At 36.4% G+C, this 22,184-nt stretch overlaps 1 protein-coding gene across 1 annotated transcript; it reads right to left on the bottom strand.

Moving 5' to 3' along the window:
• Positions 1–315: 315 nt before the first annotated feature.
• Positions 316–9,722, bottom strand: LOC138900785 (uncharacterized). Its single transcript, XM_070188345.1, has 2 exons — positions 9,316–9,722; positions 316–732 (listed from the first exon to the last, which is right to left on the bottom strand). Exons 1-2 carry the CDS (start codon positions 9,599–9,601, stop codon positions 488–490), a joined length of 531 nt encoding a protein of 176 aa, XP_070044446.1. The 5' UTR covers positions 9,602–9,722; the 3' UTR covers positions 316–487.
• Positions 9,723–22,184: the final 12,462 nt, after the last annotated feature.

Below are 22,184 nucleotides of genomic sequence, written 5' to 3'. Positions count from 1 at the left end.
GTTTGCACATAATTCGACATCCGGTCACTATTTGAACTTAAACTTTTAATTTTTCATCAAAATTCCATATCTCGGGCTAGGGACATCGGAATTTGATTCTGGGCATACACCCAAGCCCCAAATCACGATACGGACCTACCGAAACTGTTAAAACACTGATCCGAGTCCGTTTGCTCAAAATGTTGACCAAAATCAACTCAGTTGAGTTTTAAAGCTCTAATTCACATTTTAATCCATTTTTCACATAAAAACTTTACGAAAAATTTTACGGACTACGCACGCAAGTCGAGTAATGATAAATAGTGCTCTTCGAGGTCTTAGAATATAGAATTAATTATTAACTTTAAAGATGACATTTTGGGTCATCACAGTTTCACTATCCTGAGATTACATCATTAAACAGACTAAATCAAGATAATACTATTTTGAAACAAGAAATATACAGTTGCTTCAGCCTTTCTGCCTCAATACAATGTAATTTCACAGATCATTTTGAAACTCGAGGTATCGATAACAACTGCTGTAATGGTGCTGCTTGTAGAGTTTCAAGCGTTAAGTCTATTTCTGGAATTGATTCTGGCCCATCGACTGCTGGTTTGATTACAGTAATGAAGAGTATATTGTAGAAAATAGTGAAGAGTAAGAGACCAAAGGCTAATGAATTTAAGAAAGATCCTGAAAGATCTTTACTCTCTTCTGTCATTTGAAAGCTATCGCGGCTCAAATCCGAAGCTGCAAATGTTTCAAGAAGTATTTGGGTCAGGAAAATTGGCATCACAGACATGCTAATAAACTCATCATGTTAGTACCAATTATGTTAACTATATTACATATGAAAATTTGTGACGCCCATGACAAAGGGAGACTAATAGTGGCGAGTCAAGAAGAAGAACTGATAGGCTTTTATGGTAGCAAACTTCCTAAGAAGGGATACATATGATATCTGAGGCAAATGCCACATCAGAAAGGGAGAGGAAAGTGACGCGCTATATAAGACAAAGTACAAGTTTACATGGTATATGTGCTTTTGGGCTCGATGCATCATAACTCTAGGGACAAATTGGTGAGTTCTATTGGGCCAAAGGGGACAACAGGTACCATGAACTTAGACTGAAAAGAAAAAACAGATAGCTATTAAGGCGTCCTGCAGAAATGAATCTCATATCTTGAGTCAAAGCAAGATTATGTTTTTCTTTCTGCATTTATCTTCTTCTTTCCATGACTCTGAAAAAATGAGGCTATTCATGAGTTAAATTATTGCTTTAATTGAGAGTTTCAAATTCATTCCAATTTCCATAACAACAACAACAACAACAACCCAGTATAATCCCACTAGTGGGGTCTGGGGAGGGTAGTGTGTACGCAGACCTTACCCCTACCCTGGGGTAGAGAGGCTGTTTCCAATAGACCCTCGGCATCCTTCCCTCCAAGAACTCCCCACCTTGATCTTGGGGTGACTCGAACTCACAACCTCTTGGTTGGAAGTGGAGGGTGCTTACCATCAGAGCAACCCACCTTGTCTTCATTCCAATTTCCATCTGAAGCAATATTCTTATTTGTGCATTAGCATTTTCAAGTGTTATCATCCTACATGAATGAAGTAGAGTCCGAAAGTGCTCAACAAAGAACCTGTTAATTCTCCCAAGTAGTGATTAAATTAGGATTGGATGCACAGATTCTTTACAAAACACATTGAAAGTAATTTGTCTTTCAATGCACAGATTCAAATAACAGTTTCAAACAGTCATTTGAAACTAATGACTGTTTAGCAGTGACAGGAAATGACTTAAGAATTGGATGTTTGTCTGGTGGTAGAAAGATTTGGGAGCAATAGAGATCCACATAGCTTCACAAGGAATAATATGTTAATTGCAGGAACAAATACAGAATATATGAAAGGGCAATTACAGCTTTTATGTAATCTTAAGTAAAATTGTCTATTTTGTTAAAGAGGTAACAAGCATTTTAAGGAGGACCAACAACCAGCCTCCTCTCTTTCTATTTTCCTTTCGTATCGTGTACCCCTTAAAATCCATAAGAGTATAAATCTGGACCATGATGTGTGTATAGTATACCGTGGAACCAAACATTGCACTGGACTTTCTCCTAATATACCTCCCAATGCCAGAATCAGAAAAACTATCGTTGACTGCTATTGAGATGAGTATGGACTATAGTTGAGCTTGAACCTAGTGTTGACTGCAATTGAGATGAGTATGGAAGAAAAATCCACAACCAAAATTTGTTATTGAGAGAAAATTGAAGATGTGGAATTTTGCCAAGGTGGAGATTTGTTGAAATTGGCAAAAGTACCACATCGGTGGATGACAATTTTGAATGAGAATTTCACCCTATAAAAGGAGGCCTAATGTTTAGGATTTAAATACACCTCTCATTTGCCTTTTATCTTCTTAAGGCATTTGTATCTTCTCTCTTTAGTATTATTTCACTTGTAATTTTGGAGTGGAATAAAATATTGATTGTGTCCGAGGAAGTAGGCAAAATTGGCCGAACCTCGTAAATTCTGGTGTTCTTTTATTGTTGTCTTATTGTCTTGTTTATTATTTAGTGGTTGTCATAATTTTTGGTATAGTAGTTGTGACTCATTCACACTATATACATTTGGCTTCCGCAACAATTGGTATCAGAGCCAAGGTACTGTCTAAGTATGCTCTGTGGTTGCAGCATAGTCTGATCTTCCACATCAGAAAAGATCTATCTTGGTAACTGAGTCAAGGTTCTGTCTGAGTATGCTCTGTGGTTGCAGCTTAGTCTGATCTTCCACACCAGAAAGGAAATAATCTTGATTTGTGTCGTCAGCTACTAAATAATATTTGTGTCAAAATGGGAGACAGTAAACAAGAAGAATCTACATCAAGTGTCAATAATACGTCATCGTTGGCATCTTCGCTTATGACAAGAATTGTGTCAAATGCGAAATTTGCGGTAGAAATTTTTGACGGGTCAGGACATTTTGGGATGTGGCAAGGCGAGGTTCTAGATGTTCTTTTTCAACAAGGGCTAGATCTTGCCATTGAAGAAAAGAAGCCAGATGTTATTGGAGAAGAAGATTGGAAAATTATCAATCGTGTTGCTTGCGGTACCATTCGATCCTACCTTGCTAGAGAGCAGAAATATCCATACACAAAGGAAACTTCTGCAAGTAAATTATGGAAAGCACTGGAGGATAAATTTTTGAAGAAAAACAGTCAAAATAAATTGTACATGAAGAAGAGACTGTTTCGCTTCACCTATGTTCCTGGTACCACAATGAATGAACATATCACCAGTTTCAATAAGTTGGTCACAGATTTGCAAAATATGGATGCAACTTTTGATGATGGTGACTTGGCCTTGATGTTGTTGGGGTCACTTCCTAATGAGTACGAAGCACCTTGAAACTACTCTACTCCATGGAAATGACGAAATTTCTCTCAGAGAAGTTTGTTCGGCTTTGTACAGCTATGAACAAAGAAAGGGAGAAAAACAGAAGGGCGGAGAAGGAGAAGCACTAATTGTGAGGGGTCGTCCTCAAAATCAAACGAGGACTAAGAAGGGAAGATCCAAGTCGAGATCTAGACCCAGCAAAGATGAATGTGCCTTTTGTCGAGAAAAGGGGCACTGGAAGAAAGACTGTCCGAAGTTGAAGAATAAGGCCAGACATAACAATGGAAAGGCCATTATGGATTCAAATGTAGCTGATTGTGATGATTCAGACTTCTCATTAGTTACAACAGAGTTATCAACATCATCAGACATATGGTTGATGGACTCGGCTTGTAGCTATCATATGTGTCCCAACAAGGACTGGTTCGTGAATTTTCAAGAAGGAGAATATGGAGTCATCCACACAGCGGATAACAGCCCTCTTACCTCATATGGCATTGGTTGAATAAGATTAAGGAGCCATGATGGAATGATCAGAACATTAACATATGTTCGATATGTACCGGGTTTGAAGAAGAATCTCATCTCTATGGGAGCCCTAGAATCAAAAGGGTTCAAAATCATTGCAGAAAATGGAGTGATGAGAATATGCTCCGGTGCACTAGTGGTAATGAAGGCCAATCGGAAGAACAATAACATGTACCGCTATCGTGGTAGTACAGTTATTGGGACAGCGACAGTGACATCCAGTGATGACAAAGAGGCAGAAGCAACCAGGCTATGGCACATGCGTTTGGGACATGCTGGAGGGAAATCCTTGAAAGCTCTATCTAATCAATGATTGTTAAAAGGCGTAAAGACTTGCAACTTGGAGTTTTGCGAGCATTGTGTCAAAGGGAAACAGACAAGGGTTAAATTTGGTATAGCGATCCATAATACTAAAGGCATTTTGGATTATGTACACTCTGATGTTTGGGGTGCTTCCAAAACACCTTCATTGGGTGGGAAGCACTATTTTGTAACCTTTGTTGATGATTTTTCCCGAAGAGTGTGGGTGTATACAATGAAGAGGAAAGATGAAGTGTTGGGAATTTTTCTCAAATGGAAAACGATGGTGGAGAATCAAACAGGCAGGAGGATCAAGTGTATTCGCACAGACAATGGAGGTGAATACAAAAATGATCATTTCAATAAGGTCTGTGAAAATGATGGCATCGTCCGACACTTCACTGTCAGACATACACCACAACAGAATGGAGTGGCAGAACGTATGAACCGAACTTTACTGGAGAAGGTACGTGTATGTTGTCCAATGCTGGCTTGGGCAAAGAATTTTGGGCTGAGGCAATTACATATGCATGCCACCTCATTAGTCGTCTACCATCTGCTGCCATTGATGGCAAGACACCATTTGAAAAATGGTATGGAAAACCTGCTGTAGATTATGACTCTTTGCACGTGTTTGGCTCAATTGCATACTATCATGTGAAAGAGTCAAAATTGGATCCGAGAGCAAAGAAGGCTATATTTATGGGGATTACTTCTGGAGTCAAAGGATACCGCTTATGGTGTCCAGAGACAAGGAATATTATATTCAGCAGAGATGTTACCTTTGATGAATCTGCCATAACAGATAAGGTGACAGTTGAAGATGTCAAACAAACTGGTGGTGCATCAAAGCAGGTGGAGTTTGAGGGAAAATTTATTTTTCCTACACAAGAAGCAGAGGAGGAAACTCATGAAGATTACCCTCTGGAAGAAGAGCCAGTAGAGAGAGAGATTCCAACTCAGGAACCTCGACAACAACTTGAATCAATTGCAACCAACAGGCCAAAAAGGACAATAACGAAACCTGTTCGTCTCATAGAGACGGTTGCTTGTGCAACCTCAATTGTAGCTGATGGTGTTCCTACCACTTATAAAGACGCAATCCAAAGTTCAGAAGAAGATAAGTGGAGGATTGCCATGAATGAAGAAATGCAGTTCCCTTCATCAGAATCATACATGGAAATTGGCCAATCTCCCGAAGGGAAAGAAAGCAATTGGGTGCAAATGGGTATTTGCAAAGAAAGAAGGATTTCCTAACCAAGAAGATGTTCGCTACAAAGCAAGATTGGTGGCCAAAGGATATGCTCAAAAGGAGGGAATTGATTACAATGAAGTATTTTCTCTAGTTGTAAAACATTCCTCCATTAGAATTATGTTGGCTTTGGTAACACAGTTGGATTTGGAACTAGTTCAGATGGATGTAAAAACTGCATTTTTACATAGAAACTTGGAGGAGGAAATCTACATGAATCAGCCAGAAGGATTCAAAGTTGCTGGAAAAGAAAATATGGTATGCAAACTTGAAAAATCGTTGTACGGATTGAAATAATCTTCTAGACAATGGTACAAGCGATTTGACAAGTTTATGTTGCGGCAAGGGTACAAGATAAGCAAATACGATCATTGTGTGTATTTGCGCAAACTTAATGATGGTTCCTTTGTATATCTTCTCCTATATGTTGATGATATGTTGATAACTTCCACGAATTCGGAAGAAATTGATAAGTTGAAGATTCAACTGAAGGAGGAGTTCGAGATGAAGGATCTGGGTGAGGCAAAGAAAATTCTTTGCATGGAGATAATAAGAGATAGACGTTCAAAGAAACTCTGTTTATCTCACAAAGAATATTTGAAGAGAGTACTACAGCGTTTTGGCATAGATAAGAAGACTAAGCCAATTAGTACGCCACTTACTCCCCATTTTAAGCTAAGTACTACTATGTCGCCAAAGGATGAAACTGAACAGGAGTATATGTCAAGGGTACCATACGCAAATGTTGTTGGTAGCTTGATGTATGCAATGGTTTGTACGAGACCTGACATTTCACAAGCCGTTGGAGTTATTAGCAGATATATGCATAATCCAGGAAAGGAGCATTGGCAAGCTGTGAAATGGATTCTACGGTATATTCATAGTACTGTAGATGTTGGGTTAGTTTTTGAGCAGGAAGGCAATCGGTCTGTAGTTGGATATTGTGACTCAGATTTTGCGGGTGATCTGGACAAACGAAGGTCAACTACTGGTTATGTGTTTACTTTTGCAAAGGCACCAGTTAGTTGGAAGTCTACTTTGCAGTCAACAGTTGCTTTGTCTACAACAGAGGCAGAGTACATGGCTATTACGGAGGCTGTGAAGGAGGCAATTTGGCTTCAGGGGTTGCTAAAGGAGCTTGGTATTGAACAAAAAAATATTACAATTTTTTGTGATAGTCAAAGTGCTATTCAATTAGCGAAGAACCAAGTTTATCATGCAAGGACGAAGCACATTGATGTTCGGTATCATTTCGTACGAGAAATCATAGAAGAAGGTGGAGTCACGGTGAAGAAAATTCATACTACGGAGAACCCTGCTGATATGCTGACAAAAGTGGTGACTGCGGTCAAGTTTCAACATTGTTTGGATTTGATCAACATTGTTGAACACTAAAGATTGAAGATGAAGACACAACCAAAATTTGTTATTGAGAGAAAATTGAAGATGTGGAATTTTGCCAAGGTGGAGATTTGTTGAAATTGTCAAAAGTCCACATCGGTGGATGACAATTTTGAATGGGAATTTTACCCTATAAAAGGAGGCCTAATGTTTAGGATTTAAACACACCTCTCATTTGCCTTTTTTATCTTCTTAAGGCATTTGCATCTTCTCTCTTTAGTATTATTTCACTTGTAATTTTGGAGTGGAATAAAATATTGATTGTGTCCGAGGAAGTAGGCAAAATTGGGCGAACCTCATAAATTCTGGTGTTCTTTTATTGTTGTCTTATTGTCTTGTTTATTATTTAGTGGTTGTCATAATTTTTGGTATAATAGTTGTGACTCATTCACACTATATACATTTGGCTTCCGCAACATCTTTTTCCATATAGATTATGTGTGTCTATTTGTTGTTTTTTGGGATGATTCCCAGCTAAGTTACTCGGACACGGGTGTAGGTGTCCGACATGGGTGCGGTTCTAGAGGTCGGATCTTTCGAGATGTAAATTGTAAGATTCGTGGATACGGATCCTAGTACGGATACGGGTGCAAGGATCCGGCTAAAAATAATTCAAAATATAAAAATATAAAAAATATTTCTAAATTATGATAAATTTTGGGGAATACTTGTGTATAGCTTGTAAAGTGTGATTTTTTTTTTTTTACTCTCAAGTTGTAGATAAGAAAATGATTGATTTCCTAGATAAGGTATGCTATTTTATTCAAATTTAACCTAATTTTGGTTTTGATTTCGGGAATTAAATTGTATATCGCCTAGAATTTTTTCGTCCGTCGTGGTCAAAGTATCCAAAATTGTTTGACCAGATCCGGTACGGATCCCATACCCACACCCATACTAGTGTCGTGTCAACACGGGTGCGGCACCTAAACTGCCATGTCGGAGCAACTTAGATTCCCAGGAAACAGAACTAAGCCTAAGAGCAAGTCAAAACTACGAGAAGGGCGCGAGAAGTTTTGTGAAGGTAGAGAGATTTTCAATTCAGACTTCAAGTTGGTGTGCCGCGTGTTAAGAAGGCAGAGACCGCCCCAGGCTTCGCCCTAATTCCCATCACGCATCATAGAAACATGTCGTGTATACTCTTTTCAACATGATAGTTGAAAGGTTAAAAAAGGAGTTAAAATATCACAGTTGATGTATAATGAATCAGAAGAGAACTTTAACCAAGCCTCGTGATCTGAATTTACTTAAGCAACAGTTCCCAAAATTGTCCAAGGCAATGAGGTTTATATTTGTCATTATGTAAAGAAAACAAGTTAGACTAATGAGTTTGAAAGACTAAGTATGTATCTCAACCTTGTAGAACAGTAGAAGTATGCACTTAAAGTTTCTTGAACCGTTGTAAGCAGAATCACTAAACAAGCTCACAATCAAATCTTACTGATATATCTTGTATGTGCTGCAGACAGTGTTCATACATTTTGAGGTTATCCTGCCTAAAAATGGTCAAAGATAGACATTGGTCTTTAGTGGAGTTTTAAAGTTTCACCTCTTATAAAAAAAACAAACCTTCAAACAAAAGGGTTGCTTAGATGGTCAGCATCCTTCACCTACAATCCCAGGGTCATGGGTTCGAGTCACCAAAGGAGTAGTAACTCCAACAAAGGGGAATTCAATTTTTTTTTAAAAATTCTAAAAAAAAAAAAAAAGAGTCCAGCCCAAGCACTGAAGAGCAACCCACCCCTTCCTTAGAAAAGAATTAATAATTACGAAGAATTTTTGTCTCAAACCATTCAGTAATTTATCACTCTTAACATTGTCATACAGTACGCTTTTGGTCAAGGCCATACGGTTTCCCAAAAAGTCACACGCCATTAGCATTAAGAATATCTCGTAGATTCTTTTTTTTTTCTTTATCAACTTCCAAAGTGACACTCTATTCGCACACCCAATATATGTATGCTATAGACTGCTAGTGGACTGTGACGACTATTGTTTTCATAGTATCTTGCCATTGTTAGTGGTTATTGATATTACTTTTTTCATCTATTTTCTAGTTCTTACGATGCTGGTATTATCTTTCTGGCATTTGTTGTTGTTACTGATCTATTATATCTTTTCATCTTTTTGAGCCGAGGGTCTATCGGAAACAACCTATCTACCCCACCGGGTAGGGGTAAGGTCTGCGTACATATTACACTCCTCAGACCCCACTTGTGAGATTACGATGGGTGGTTGTTGTTGTTAGGGGTTGAATATCAAACTCCTCCTCACTAACTTAGAACATAAAGAAAACAATGGCTCTAAGCTCGAAAACTAGAAATTATCATAGAAACTAAAAAACCATACATTTAAAGCATAGCACATGACACATATTCATAATTTGATATCCATACACCTATGGCTACAAACACATATAACAGATGGGGAATTAAGTGAAATATTACCTCTAATTTTTGGAGGGTCAATTTGTTTCTGAGAAATGGACTGAAGTTTTTCATCAAGTTTTCTCAAAGCTTCACGGGCCTTATCTTGGTCAACTTCAAATTCAGAATCTTTTTCTACAGCTTCAACCAAAGGAAACTTTTTTCTTCTTTTTCTGCTGTTCTTGATTATACCCCATCTCTTTAAACCAGAACAAGAAACTGAGGTAATTGAATGGCTGAGGAAAAAGATAGAGGGATTCTGCAAATTGTTTGTGGGAATTGAAAGAGAATGGTGAAGATGCAGCATTTGAAACTCACTGTCACAAGGGGCAGAAGGTATATGGATAAAGAGGTATATTGCACTTGTGTTTTTTTGCTTGTAATGTTTGGCTTATTAAAAAATCTACTCTTTTTGGGGGTTATGGAAAATAGAGTGTGAAAATGTAGCTAATGATTATTCTACTCTTAAAATGACCATACAAATAAAGCCTTTAACATTTGTCTATTAGCAGTAGGCAATAAGCCAATATTTCAAATAAACTTATCCTTTGGTCTGTGGATAAAGTTATTCAGAATTATATATAATACATAGGTTGTACTACAAGAATTAATAACTTTTGAATTATTAGTAGATATACTATTTTTATTACTATTGGATGTACCTGTATAACATAAAAATTTATATATCTGACCCTAGTTTTTCATGTAAATAAAAATAAAAAGATGAATCAAGATTATGTTGGTAGTTTGTGTTTTACCTCCAAAACACTTTAATTATCTCATATTGAATCCTTAAGTTTTCTACATTAGTTTATACTTAGAAATAGAGTTTTCACTTCAAATACTTTTTTTTTGTTGAGCAAACAAGATATTTATATTAGTACTGCGTCGGATTTAAAACATTACAGATATTGTCTGTGTCACTTAGGACACATTGATTTCCTAGTGTTGCTAGAACATTACAAGCATAAGTTGATAGATGCTTTACAAAAACATATTGTTCCTTCTTGTCTTTGATTACAAGAGATTCAACAAAAGATGGGGGTTGCACAAAATATTTTTTTGTCCTTGTTTGCACGTCGGTCTTCTTTGCTAGCTGATGGGCCACTTCATTCCTTGCCGGAACACGTGCCTGAGGATCACTTCTTTCCTTTGGTGGATTAACAACCTGCATGTGTTAACAATATCATTATACATTTGATTACCTTGGTGTATAGATTGTATTACCTCAGTGGAGTCTGATTCCACTTCTAGTGGAAACAAATTCCATTCTTGAGCAATTTGTAGTCCCTCCGGCCTGCAAAATTGTCTTTTTAGTGGTTTCATGACATAATTGGCTCCAATTTAAGCCAATGTTCTCCTTACAGTTTTTCTCAACATCTAATAAATATTACCGAGGATATGACCATTGATAGAAGTGTGTAGACGTCGAGAATTAGGATAAAAGATCAATAGGTAGTCGAGAGTTTCCCCATTCCTTACTAGTAGTATCAGTAGCACTTTTGTATTTTCCTATTACTAGATCGCTTTTACTTCATGTTGTTTCGTTCGTTATCTTATTTTCCTGTTGGTACTATTTGTACTCCTTCTTCTTCTTCTTCTTCTTCTTCTTCTTCTTCTTCTTCTCTTCATTTTTCTTCGCCTTCTTCTTCTTCTTATTCTTCCTTTTCTTCTTTTTTCACTTTTCTTGTGCCGAGAGTATCGGAAACAACCTCTCTATCTTCACCAGGTAGGCGTAAGTTCTACGTACACTCTATCCTTCCAGGACTCACTTATGGGATTATACTGGATTTATTGTTGTTGTTGTACATTAACAAAGTAAACTTTCTTTTACACTATTAGTAAATTTTAACTTGTGATAACAAGCTAGTTATCATTGTTACCAGATTACCAATTAATGATTATTAAGAAATACACCTATAATTACCTATTTAAGTTACTTGATTGTACCAAGATTGTTTATGTAGGGAAATGACACCGAAAAATAACAATAATAATACTGCAATAATATTTGTGAGCGAAAATACACAAATTGACTTAAGTCGTGCTGGGCACTGTCCTAAGAACCTATTTCAGCAATGTGAAATATTTTTCCACGATTAAACAAGTCATTCTCTATTTATTTAGAGGATACATGAATCTACAAAATATTAATAATAAATCTAACTATTAAAAGAGGGGAACAAAGAAAGTAGGCTACAAAATTTTTTAGAAGGAAAGAAAAGGAAGTTGAAGAGGAACGAAAAAGCAAAGGGAAAAGATGCTGATAATTAATGGCCATTTTGAAGGTTTATTTATAGCCTTTAAGTGAAGCTTAGAGCATGACAAGTGTACACCACTTGTCTTTAATTTCTCATGCAAGAATACCACATGAAAGGACATTTGTCTATTTTTTGAAAATACTCCACAATCCCCGCATATTTTCAAAAATATATAGATAAAGGATGAAGAATTAACAACTTGATGGATTTGCATGGTCCAAATGTAATAGGTTTGGTGTCTTCTGGACTATGTACCAAACTTAGACCAATAAAATTTAACTCACAGAATTACTGGTGAAATATAATATTTCTATGAATCAATAATTCTTATTGTAAGTCAGATATTTTATCAATCACATTTTGACCCTCGGTAATTTTGCTATTCAACGCAATTTTGCGCCCAATAGGCCATGCGCGTGCCTGGTTATTCATGAGAGTTCTAGAGACTAGGCCAAAATCTCATAGGAGCGGCCCACTCCACTCTCATATAGGTGAATTCATCAAGTGTATACTGCTTTTAAATACACCATCCATAAGGACTATGAATTTCATTAAGAGTTATAACTCAGCCTCTCAATTAGTAGCAGTCAAGCACTCTCTTTTAGTGCTTCAGTGCCAATATCGACTTGTTATTACTCATATGTACCTACTTCATGGGATCTCCAATCACATGGGTTTGGTTACCATCTCTATTGACAACATGTCGATCTTAACCCCATCTCTTTTGAGGTTTGAAGAATTAATTTTCTTCCCACAGGTTTAGTCAGAGGATCGGCCAAATTTATCTCTGACTTCACATAGTCAATGAAAATTATTCCATCTCTCAACAACTATTTTATGACTTCATGTCTCAATTTCATGTGTCTACTTTTATAATTATAAGATTTATTCTTTGCTATAGCTATTGCCGCTTGGCAATCACAATGTATAGACACAGAAGGCAATACGTCCTTTATTAAAGGGATATTAGCTAAATGTTTCTTAGCCACTCAGCCTCAGAACTAGCTAATTCCAGAGCTACAAACTCTGATTCCATAGTCGATCTAGCAATAATCGTCTATTTAACTGATTTTCACGATATTGCACCACCACCAAGGGTGAATAAACCATTAGTGGATTTTGTCTCATCTAAATCAGAGATCCAGTTTGCATCACTGTACCCTTCTAAGGTAGAAGAAAATTTACTATATAGGATACCATAATTTATGGTTCCTCTCAAATATTTTATTAGTCTATCTAATGCAGACCAATGATCTATGTTGGGATTATGAGTATATCTACTCAGTCTACACACAACGTAGGCTATATCAGGCCTTGTAAAATTCATTAAATGCATCAGACTCCCAATAATCTGCGTATATTTAGACTGAGCAATCGGGTCACCATTATTCTTTTTCAACTAAGAGTTAGCATCAAAAGGAGTGCTCACAGATGTGACATTAAAATATTCAAACTTCTTAAGAAATTTCTCAACATAATATTTTTGTGACAACATTATTCCATCTTCACTCCTTATAACTTTAATTTTCAATATTGTATTTACTTCATCGAGATCTTTCATATCAAAATTAGCAGACAAAAATAATTTAGTACTTTGCACAATATTTAAACTTGTACCAAATATAAGCATGTCATCAACATATAGACATATTATTACATAATCATTGTCTACCACTTTAGTATAAACACATTTATCCACCTCCACTGAAGAAAAAATGTCTCTCAGTAAGACTTGTTTAAATTTCTCATACCACTGCTTGAGAGCTTGTTTAAGGCCATAAAGAGATTTAATTAATTTACAAACTTTATTTTCTTGTCCAGGAATGACACAGCTTTCAGGTTGAACCATATAAATTTCTTCTTCTAAATCACCATTTAGAAAAACAGTTTTGACATCCATTTGGTGGATAAAAAGCTTACGGATTGAAGCTAAGGCAATTAAAACTCGAATAAAAGAAATTCTAGTCACTGGTGCAAATGTATCAAAATAATCTATATTTTATTTTTGAGAAAATCCTTTTGCTACTAACTGAGCTTTATATTTATCTAAAGATCCATTAGGATTAAATTTCTTTTTGAAAATCCATTTACAACCAATATGCTTTGCACCAGGAGCTAAATCAGTTAAAATCCATGCGTTATTTTTCAAAATAGAATCAATTTCAACTTTTATTGCCTCTTTCCAATATTTAGCATCTCAAGAAGATATAGCTTCAAAGTAATTTTATTGTTCATTATCAACAAGAAAAGTTTGAAAATTATTTCCATAAGAAAAATATTCTTTTCTAGGTCATTTGCTCCTTCTCAGTTCCTCATTAGAGGTAATTTCACTATTTATTTCAACATGTGTAAAATTTTATCAGACAATGGATAAATATATTTAAAGAACTCAGTATTTTTTGTCTCAATTATAGTATTGCAATCAAGCACATCACTTTTTATAACAAGAAATCTATCTGCAGCACTATGTTCAGCATATCCAATAAGCATGCAATCGGTAGTTTTAGAACCTATTTTTCTCTTTTTAGGTTCAGGCAAAAGAAGTTTAGCAAGGTATCCCCACACTTTTAAATATTTCAAGTTAGGTTTATAACCCCTCCACAATTCATACGGAGTTTTGTCAGTTCTTTTATGTGGTATTCTATTTTATAAGTGAAATGCAGATAAAATAGCTTCGCCCCACAAATTATCAGGAGCATTAGAACTAACTAACATAGAGTTCATCATCTCTTTCAATGTTCGATTTTTCCTTTCAGCTACTCCATTTGACTCAGATGAATAAGGCAGCGTTACTTCATGAAGTATTCCATTCTTTTCACAAAATTCATACAAAGATAAATATTCTCTAGAAAAATCATCGATAAAAGTCACATAATATCTTTTACCCCCTCTAGTCATAGTCTGCTTTAAATCGCCTAAATCAGTGTGAATCAAGAATAACAAATCAGTTTCTCTATTTACAGAAAAATAAGTCTTTCTAGTACTTTTAGCTTCAGCACATATTTCACACTTGTCAATATTATTGGAGTCTAAACCAGATATTAATCCTAGTGATTGCATTTTCTTTATATACGCGACATTAACATGTCCTAGTCTAGCATGCCATAAAGAAACAGACTCAACCATATAAGCAGAAGAAGATGCATTTTCATTGCTAGTATCAGAAACATTAAGCATAAATAAACTATGGTTACAATATTTATTTGGAAAATGACCGCAATAATTATATTATTCGCTTTAGTCAAATTTAATTTTGACTTAGCGAGATTGTCATTTATCTTAACTCTTCTCTTGCATTAAGGTGCATCTTTCTTGAAGGTTTTAATATTAGCATTGGATATATAACCATGTCTATTTACATACCTTGTATTTTGATATCAGTGTCTGCTCAAGTTGTGGATGCAATAATGTATTTGCAACACCGTGGATATCTGGCAGGACAGCTGGAACAATAGCAACGGAGACAATGCCAAAATTAGTAGCACCATCAAAAATTTCTGTAGTAGTATTACTTGCCATAGTTTATTAGATTGTAGGGAAATGACACCAAAAAATAACGATAATAATACTGTAATAATATTTATGAGCGAAAATATACGAATTGACTTGAGTCGTATTGGGCACTGTCCTAAGAAACTATTTCAGCACTGTGAAATATTTTTCAGGATTAAACAAGCCCTTCTTTATTTATTTAGAGGATACAGGAATCAACAAAATACTAATAATAAATCCAGCTATTAAAAGAGGGAATAAAGAAAGTAGACTACAAAATTTTTGAGAAGGAAAGAAAAGGAAGCTGAAGAGGAACGAAAAAGCAAAGGGAAAAGATGCTGATAATTGATGGCCATTTTGAAAGTCTATTTATAGCCTTTAAGTGAAGCTTAGAGCATGACAAGCGTACACCACTTGTCTTCAATTTCTCATGCAAGAGTGCCACATGGAAGGACATTTGTCTATTTTTTGAAAATACTCCACAGTTTACACTGCCAGTGCTAGCCCTGCATAACTTCTTGAAGGATTTTCACACAACCAGTTTTTTTCTCGGTAGTAACTACTATGTTCGAAGCAAGATGTTATCTAATTAGAACACGGATTATAAATGTCTGAAAAAGTTCTATTGCTATTTCAAGAGGCAATCTTAAATTCATGTAGAGTTAAATTGTGGCTTAAATTATTTTTGCTGTGTATTCTCCGTATTGTGTGGTTCTTGTCATTAAATTTATTGAGCCACTCTCAGATTAAATGCTTATTAAGAGATTCACTACCTATTAAGTGATCTGGTTGTGTAAATATTGTTCACACCGTCAATGTATAGAACTTAAATTCACTTTGAGTTAATTGTGGCGTACATAATTTTTTCTGTATGTTCCCCATATTGTGGTTCTTGTCATTGAATTTATTGAGACGTTTCTCATATCCATGCTATTTTCTTTTGAACTTCAGAATGAAGTTGCCAAAAAGGATGTATTCCAGCCATTTGCTGAGAAAGTTAGAGATCATAAGGACTTTGTGTCTCATTGGGCTGCGCTAAAGGAAATACTATTGAAGTTTTATTTTTAAGATGAAATAGTCTTAAAATGAGGGTGAATGGGAAATGGAGGGAAAATAATTTTTTTGAGTAAAATTTTAAGTTTTCCCCTCTTGACAATGAGACATTGTCCCATATTGGAAGAGGAAGAGATTTTTGGTGGGTATATATATAATTGCTCTTCTTGTAGCTCTTAAAGAGTTAAGAAGAAAGCAAGCCTCGCGCCGTCGCCGTCGTCGCTCGCTCGGCTCGGCTACGGCTTCGGCTTCGGATTCGGATTTGGATTTGGATTTGGTCAAATGATCGATTGATTGATTAATTTTTTGGACCAAATTTATTTATTAATAGTAAATATTAACGTAAGATTATCCGCATTTGTAACGGATATTTTTTAATCCGTGTATTGACCACAAGGCAGCCGCCTAATGCTCTTCCCACCATGAATGTGCTTGCTCCACAAACAAGCTAATGCTTGCTCCACTATGGAGGGTGGACGATGGTTCTTCTTCAATACTGACTGCTATATATATGTGCAGCAGCTGTTGAAGAAAGACACACAACACACAAGACATAAACTGAAATCGCTCAACAGATTTGGCTATACATTGCACTCCTTCCTCTCAGCATTTCCATACGATTTTTTGAGTATCTACTCCTTCGTTCTGCATTGTTTTAACTTCAAACAAAGCAACTGTAAGTGTGATTTGCTACCGAACTTTGTGTTCGCTGAAACACTGGGGTTTGAAGTACCGCTACACCAGTGTGTGATTCGTTCTATCCTGGGAGGAAATAATCCATTACCTTAGGTACTAGGAGGGGATTAAATTCCTTAAGAAAACACTGTGAATTCAATGGGCTCGAATTAATTACTGTTTCATTACGATAACTTATATTTTGCAGAATTATTATTTACAAATACAACAATATTGGCGGGACTAACAATCTTAAGGAATTTAATATTTATTTCTGTATTTGTGTTATTCTTATTATTCTGCAAACTAAAACCTTTGTGGTTTTGTGTACTCCCGTTTTGGAGAGTAAAGCCTTCGTGGCGTTTTGTTAGAGATTAAAATCTACGTGATTTTTTACTCCAGTTTGAAAACGTGTATTAAACGTTTGTTTGTGTCACTCTTTTACAGAAAAAATGACGACTGAAAGCGAAAACCAAGTTATTCCGATGGTGACTGCCAACGCATCGACAAGCCGAACACCGGCGTTGGCACCGGTAGAAAAACCCAGAAAATTTTTCGGGATTGATTTCAAGCGCTGGCAGCAGAAGATGTTCTTCTACTTAACTACGTTATGTCTACAGAAGTTCATCAAGGAAGATGTTCCTGATCTGCCCGATAAAACTCCAGAGAATGAACGCTTTCTCGTGATTGAAGCGTGAAAGCATTCTGATTTTTTATGCAAGAATTATATTCTTAGCGGACTGGATGATAATCTGTATAATGTATACAGTAGCGTGGAGACGTCAAAAGAATTGTGGAATGCGCTTGAAAAGAAATATAAAACTGAAGATGCCGGGATGAAGAAATTCGTTGCCGCAAAATTTTTGGACTACAAAATGGTAGATAGCAAGTCTGTTATTACCCAAGTCCAGGAATTGCAAGTGATTATTCATGATCTACTTGCTGAAGGTCTTGTCATCAACGAAGCATTCCAAGTAGCAGCAATGATTGAGAAGTTGCCTCCGTTGTAAAAATTATTTGAAACACAAACGAAAGGAAATGTCCCTTGAAGATCTCATTGTTCGGTTGAGAATCAAAGAGGACAATAAAGCTGCTGAAAGGAGAGGCCGTGGAAATTCAACAATAATGGGAGCAAATATTGTTGAAGATAACAAAAAGAGGAAGAAGGCTTCTGGTCCAAAATACAACCCAAGCAAGAAGCGGTTCAGTGGAAACTGCTACAACTGTGGGAAAATCGGACACAAATCTACAGAGTGTCGCGCTCCGAAGAAAGAAAAGAAAAGGGGTCAAGCAAACATGGTAGTAAAGCATGATGATGTTGATAACTTGTGTGCCATGCTTTCTGAATGTAACTTGGTGGAAAATCCTAAACTGTGGTAGTTTGATTCAGGAGCCACTCGCCATGTTTGTGCAGTTAGAGAAGCTTTTGCTACTTATGCTCCTGCTGGACCCGGAGAGACAGTTTATATGGGAAATGCTTCAACAGCAAAAGTAGAAGGATATGGGAAGATATTTCTGAAAATGACTTCTGGCAAGGTCATGACTTTGAACAACGTCCTTCATGTTTCCGAAATGAGAAAGAAATAGTCTCTACTGGACTTCTTGTTAAGCACGGTTTTTAGTGCGTTTTTGTGTCCAACAAGGTTGTCATTAGTAAGAATGAAATATTTGTAGGAAAAGGTGACCTCACCGAGGGCCTTTTCAATCTGAATGTAATGGTTGTGGAAAACAATAATAATATTTCAGCTTCTTCTTACTTACTTGAGTCAAATGATTTATGGCATGTACGTTTGGGTCATGTCAATTATAAAACCTTACGGAAAATGATTAACTTGGAAGTACTGCCCAAGTTTGAATGCGAAAAATCAAAATGTCAAACATGTGTGGAATCTAAGTATGTTAAACATCCTTATAAGTCAGTTGAAAGGAATTCAAATCCTTTAGACTTAATTCACACAGATATTTGTGACATGAAGTCAATACCATCTCGCGGTGGAAAGAAGTATTTCATAACTTTTATTGACGATGGTACTCAATATTGCTATGTTTACTTACTGAGTAGTAAAGATGAAGCAATAGACGCATTCATGCAATACAAAAATGAAGTTGAAACGCAACTTAACAAGAAAGTAAAAATGATAAGAAGTGATAGGGGTGGTGAATATGAATCTCCTTTTGAAGAAATATGTTTAGAATATAGAATTATTCATCAAACAACAGCCCCTTACACGCCCCAATCTAATGGGATTGCGGAAAGAAAGAATCGCACATTAAAGGAGATGATGAATGCGTTGTTGATAAGTTCTGGTTTGCCACAGAACTTGTGGGGGAAAGCCATTCTTACGGCTAATCGAATATTAAATCGAGTGCCCAAAACACAATCCATTCCATATGAAAAATGGAAAGGAAGGAAGCCCAACTTGAATTATTTTAAAGTGTGAGGGTGTTTGGCAAAAGTGTAAGTTCCTAAACCCAAAAGGGTAAAGATAGGACCGAAAACCGTTGATTGTGTTTTCATAGGATATGCGACAAATAATAAAGCATATCAATTTTTGGTTCATAAATTAGAAAATCCCGACATTCATAATAATACGATTATAGAATCAGATAATGCTGAGTTCTTTGAAAATATATATCCGTATAAAAAGGAATGTGAGTCGTTTGGTGAAGGATCTAAATAACCTCGGGAAGAAACAAAAGAAAGTACATGTAATCAGGAGGATCCAAGACGTAGTAAACGTCAAAGAACGTCTACTTCATTTGGACCAGATTTTGTGACTTTCTTATTGGAGAATGAGCCTCAAACATTTAAAGAAGCTATGACTTCTTCGGAATCATTGTTTTGGAAAGAGACAGTCAATAGTGAAATAGAATCCATATTGAACAACCATACATGGGAATTGGTTGATCTTCCTCCTGGAAATAAACCTTTGGGTTCTAAATGGATTTTTAAGAGAAAAATCAAAGATGATGGCACTATTGATAAATTCAAGGCAAGGCTCGTAGTCAAAGGGTATAGACAACGAGAAGGTCTAGACTACTTTGATACATACTCTCCAGTTACAAGAATTACATCCATACGGATGTTAGTAGCATTAGCTGCAGTGTATGGTCTTGAAATTCATCAAATGGATGTTAAGACGGCCTTCTTAAATGGAGAGTTGGAGGAAGAAATTTACATGGAACAACCTGAAGGGTTTGTGGTTCCAGGTAAAGAAAAGAAAGTATGTAGACTTGTTAAGTCTCTTTACGGACTAAAACAAGCACCCAAACAATGGCATGCGAAATTTGACCAAACAATGTTGTCAAATGGTTTTAAGATAAATAAATGTGATAAATGTGTATACATTAAAAATGTTCCAAATCACATAGTCATTGTTTGCCTATATATGGATGATATGCTGATAATGAGTAATGACATTGCCAACATAAATGCTACTAAGCGTATGCTCAATAGCAAGTTTGATATGAAAGACTTGGGAGTTGCTGATTTAATTCTAGGAATTAAGATCCATAAGACTCCTCAAGGTCTGGCATTGTCACAATCTCATTATATTAAGACAGTACTTGAAAAATTCAAGCACTTAGGCTTTAAAGTTGCAAAGACTCCAATTGACGTGAATCTTGCATTAGCAAAGAACAAAGGCCAAAGCATATCACAATTGGATTATGCTCGTGTGTTGGGATGCTTAATGTATATCATGAATTGTACACGACCAGATATAGCTTGTGCTATAAGTAAACTGAGTCGATATACGAGCAATCCAGGCCAATCTCATTGGATGGCAATGAAACGAGTTTTGGGATATTTAGAACATACCCAGAACTTTGACATGTACTACAGTAAATTCTCTGTGGTGATTGAGGGATACTGTGATGCAAATTGGATCACCGGTTCAACTGATTCTAAGTCCACGAGTGGATATGTATTCACTATTGGTGGAGGAGCGATATCTTGGAAGTCGTCCAAACAAATATGTATTGCCCGCTCTACAATGGAGGCTGAATTCATAGCCTTAGATAAAGTCGGTGAAGAAGCTGAATGGCTCTAGAATTTCTTGGAAGACATTCCATTTTGGCCCAAACCGTTGGCACCAATATGCATATATTGTGATAGTCAAGCGGCAATTGGAAGGGCTGGGAGCGTTATGTATAACGGTAAATCTCGTCATATACGACGAAGACATAAAACCGTTAGGCAATTACTCTCTAGAGGAATTATCACGATTGACTATGTAAAGTCAAGTGATAATGTGTCGGATCCACTTACAAAAGGCCTAACTAGAGAGGTAGTTGAGAAATCATCAAGGGGAATGGGGCTATGGCCGAGAACAAGTCATTGTGGCGGTAACTCTACCTAGAAGACTGGAGATCCCAAGATCTAGGTTCAAGGAGATCAAACAAAGTCATTAATGACGGTTCAACATTGTCAAATAAAATTTTAGTCCGTTCTCGTGATGAGACAATGTTCAGTACCAAGGATAAAGCATTAAGGCTTTTTAATGATTTCTAAATTTGATACGGGGTATATCAAATAGTGTATCTACAGGATGACACGTTTAGGAATCACCTATGTAAGTGTGAAGTGTTAGCCGCTTCAAGGAGAACTTTGTAAGGCCAGTTCTCTACGCACTTATGAAACCAGGCGGTGTTCATGGCTGAAACGAACATAACAATGAGAACCAAAGACGGTTAAGGGTTGATTGTGTGACTTATGGTTGTCTAGGTATACACCAAAGATCGACGGTTCAAAGATATCAAATTTACCGATTGACCGAGTATATCCGACATAAGTTTACTACGGAAAGTTCAAAGGAAAACTTACTTATCCAGATGCGATTAATCCTTGCTTGTAAATCACACAGTTTTTTTTTCATGCATACTTCCGTAATATAGCCATTCCACATTCATGTGGGGGATTGTTGAGGTTTTATTTTTAAGATGAAATAGTCTTAAAATGAGGGTGAATGGGAAATGGAGGGAAAATGAAATTTTTGAGTAAAATTTTAAGTTTCCCTCTTGACAATGAGACATTGTCCCATATTGGAAGAGGAAGAGATTTTTGGTGGGTATATATATAATTGCTCTTCTTGTAGCTCTTAAAGAGTTAAGAAGAAAGCAAGCCTCGCGCCGTCGTCGTCGTCGCTCGCTCGGCTCGGCTTCGGCTACGGCTTCGGCTTCGGATTCAGCTTCGGCTTCGGCTTCGGCTTCGGCTTCGGATTTGGATTTGGATTTGGATTTGGATTTTTTCAAATGATCGATTGATTGATTAATTTTTTGGACCAAATTTATTTGTTAATAGTAAATATTAACGTAAGATTATCTGCATTTGTAACGGATATTTTCCAATCCGTGTATTGACCACAAGGCAAGCCGCCTAATGCTCTTCCCACCATAAATGTGCTTGCT

Source organism: Nicotiana tomentosiformis, chromosome 11 (genome assembly GCF_000390325.3).
Source record: "Nicotiana tomentosiformis chromosome 11, ASM39032v3, whole genome shotgun sequence".
Classification (NCBI taxonomy): Eukaryota; Viridiplantae; Streptophyta; class Magnoliopsida; order Solanales; family Solanaceae; genus Nicotiana; species Nicotiana tomentosiformis.
The sequence above is the reverse complement of the archived record's forward strand: the minus strand, read 5'-3'. Positions and strand labels throughout refer to the sequence as shown.

Coding starts and splice junctions, on each gene's coding strand:
- LOC138900785 (XM_070188345.1), bottom strand. CDS start 9,601: ATGCTGCATCTTCACCATTCTCTTTCAATTCCCACAAACAATTTGCAG. Junction 733..9,315: donor TGACCCTCCAAAAATTAGAG/GTAATATTTCAC, acceptor AAACATTTGCAG/CTTCGGATTTGAGCCGCGAT.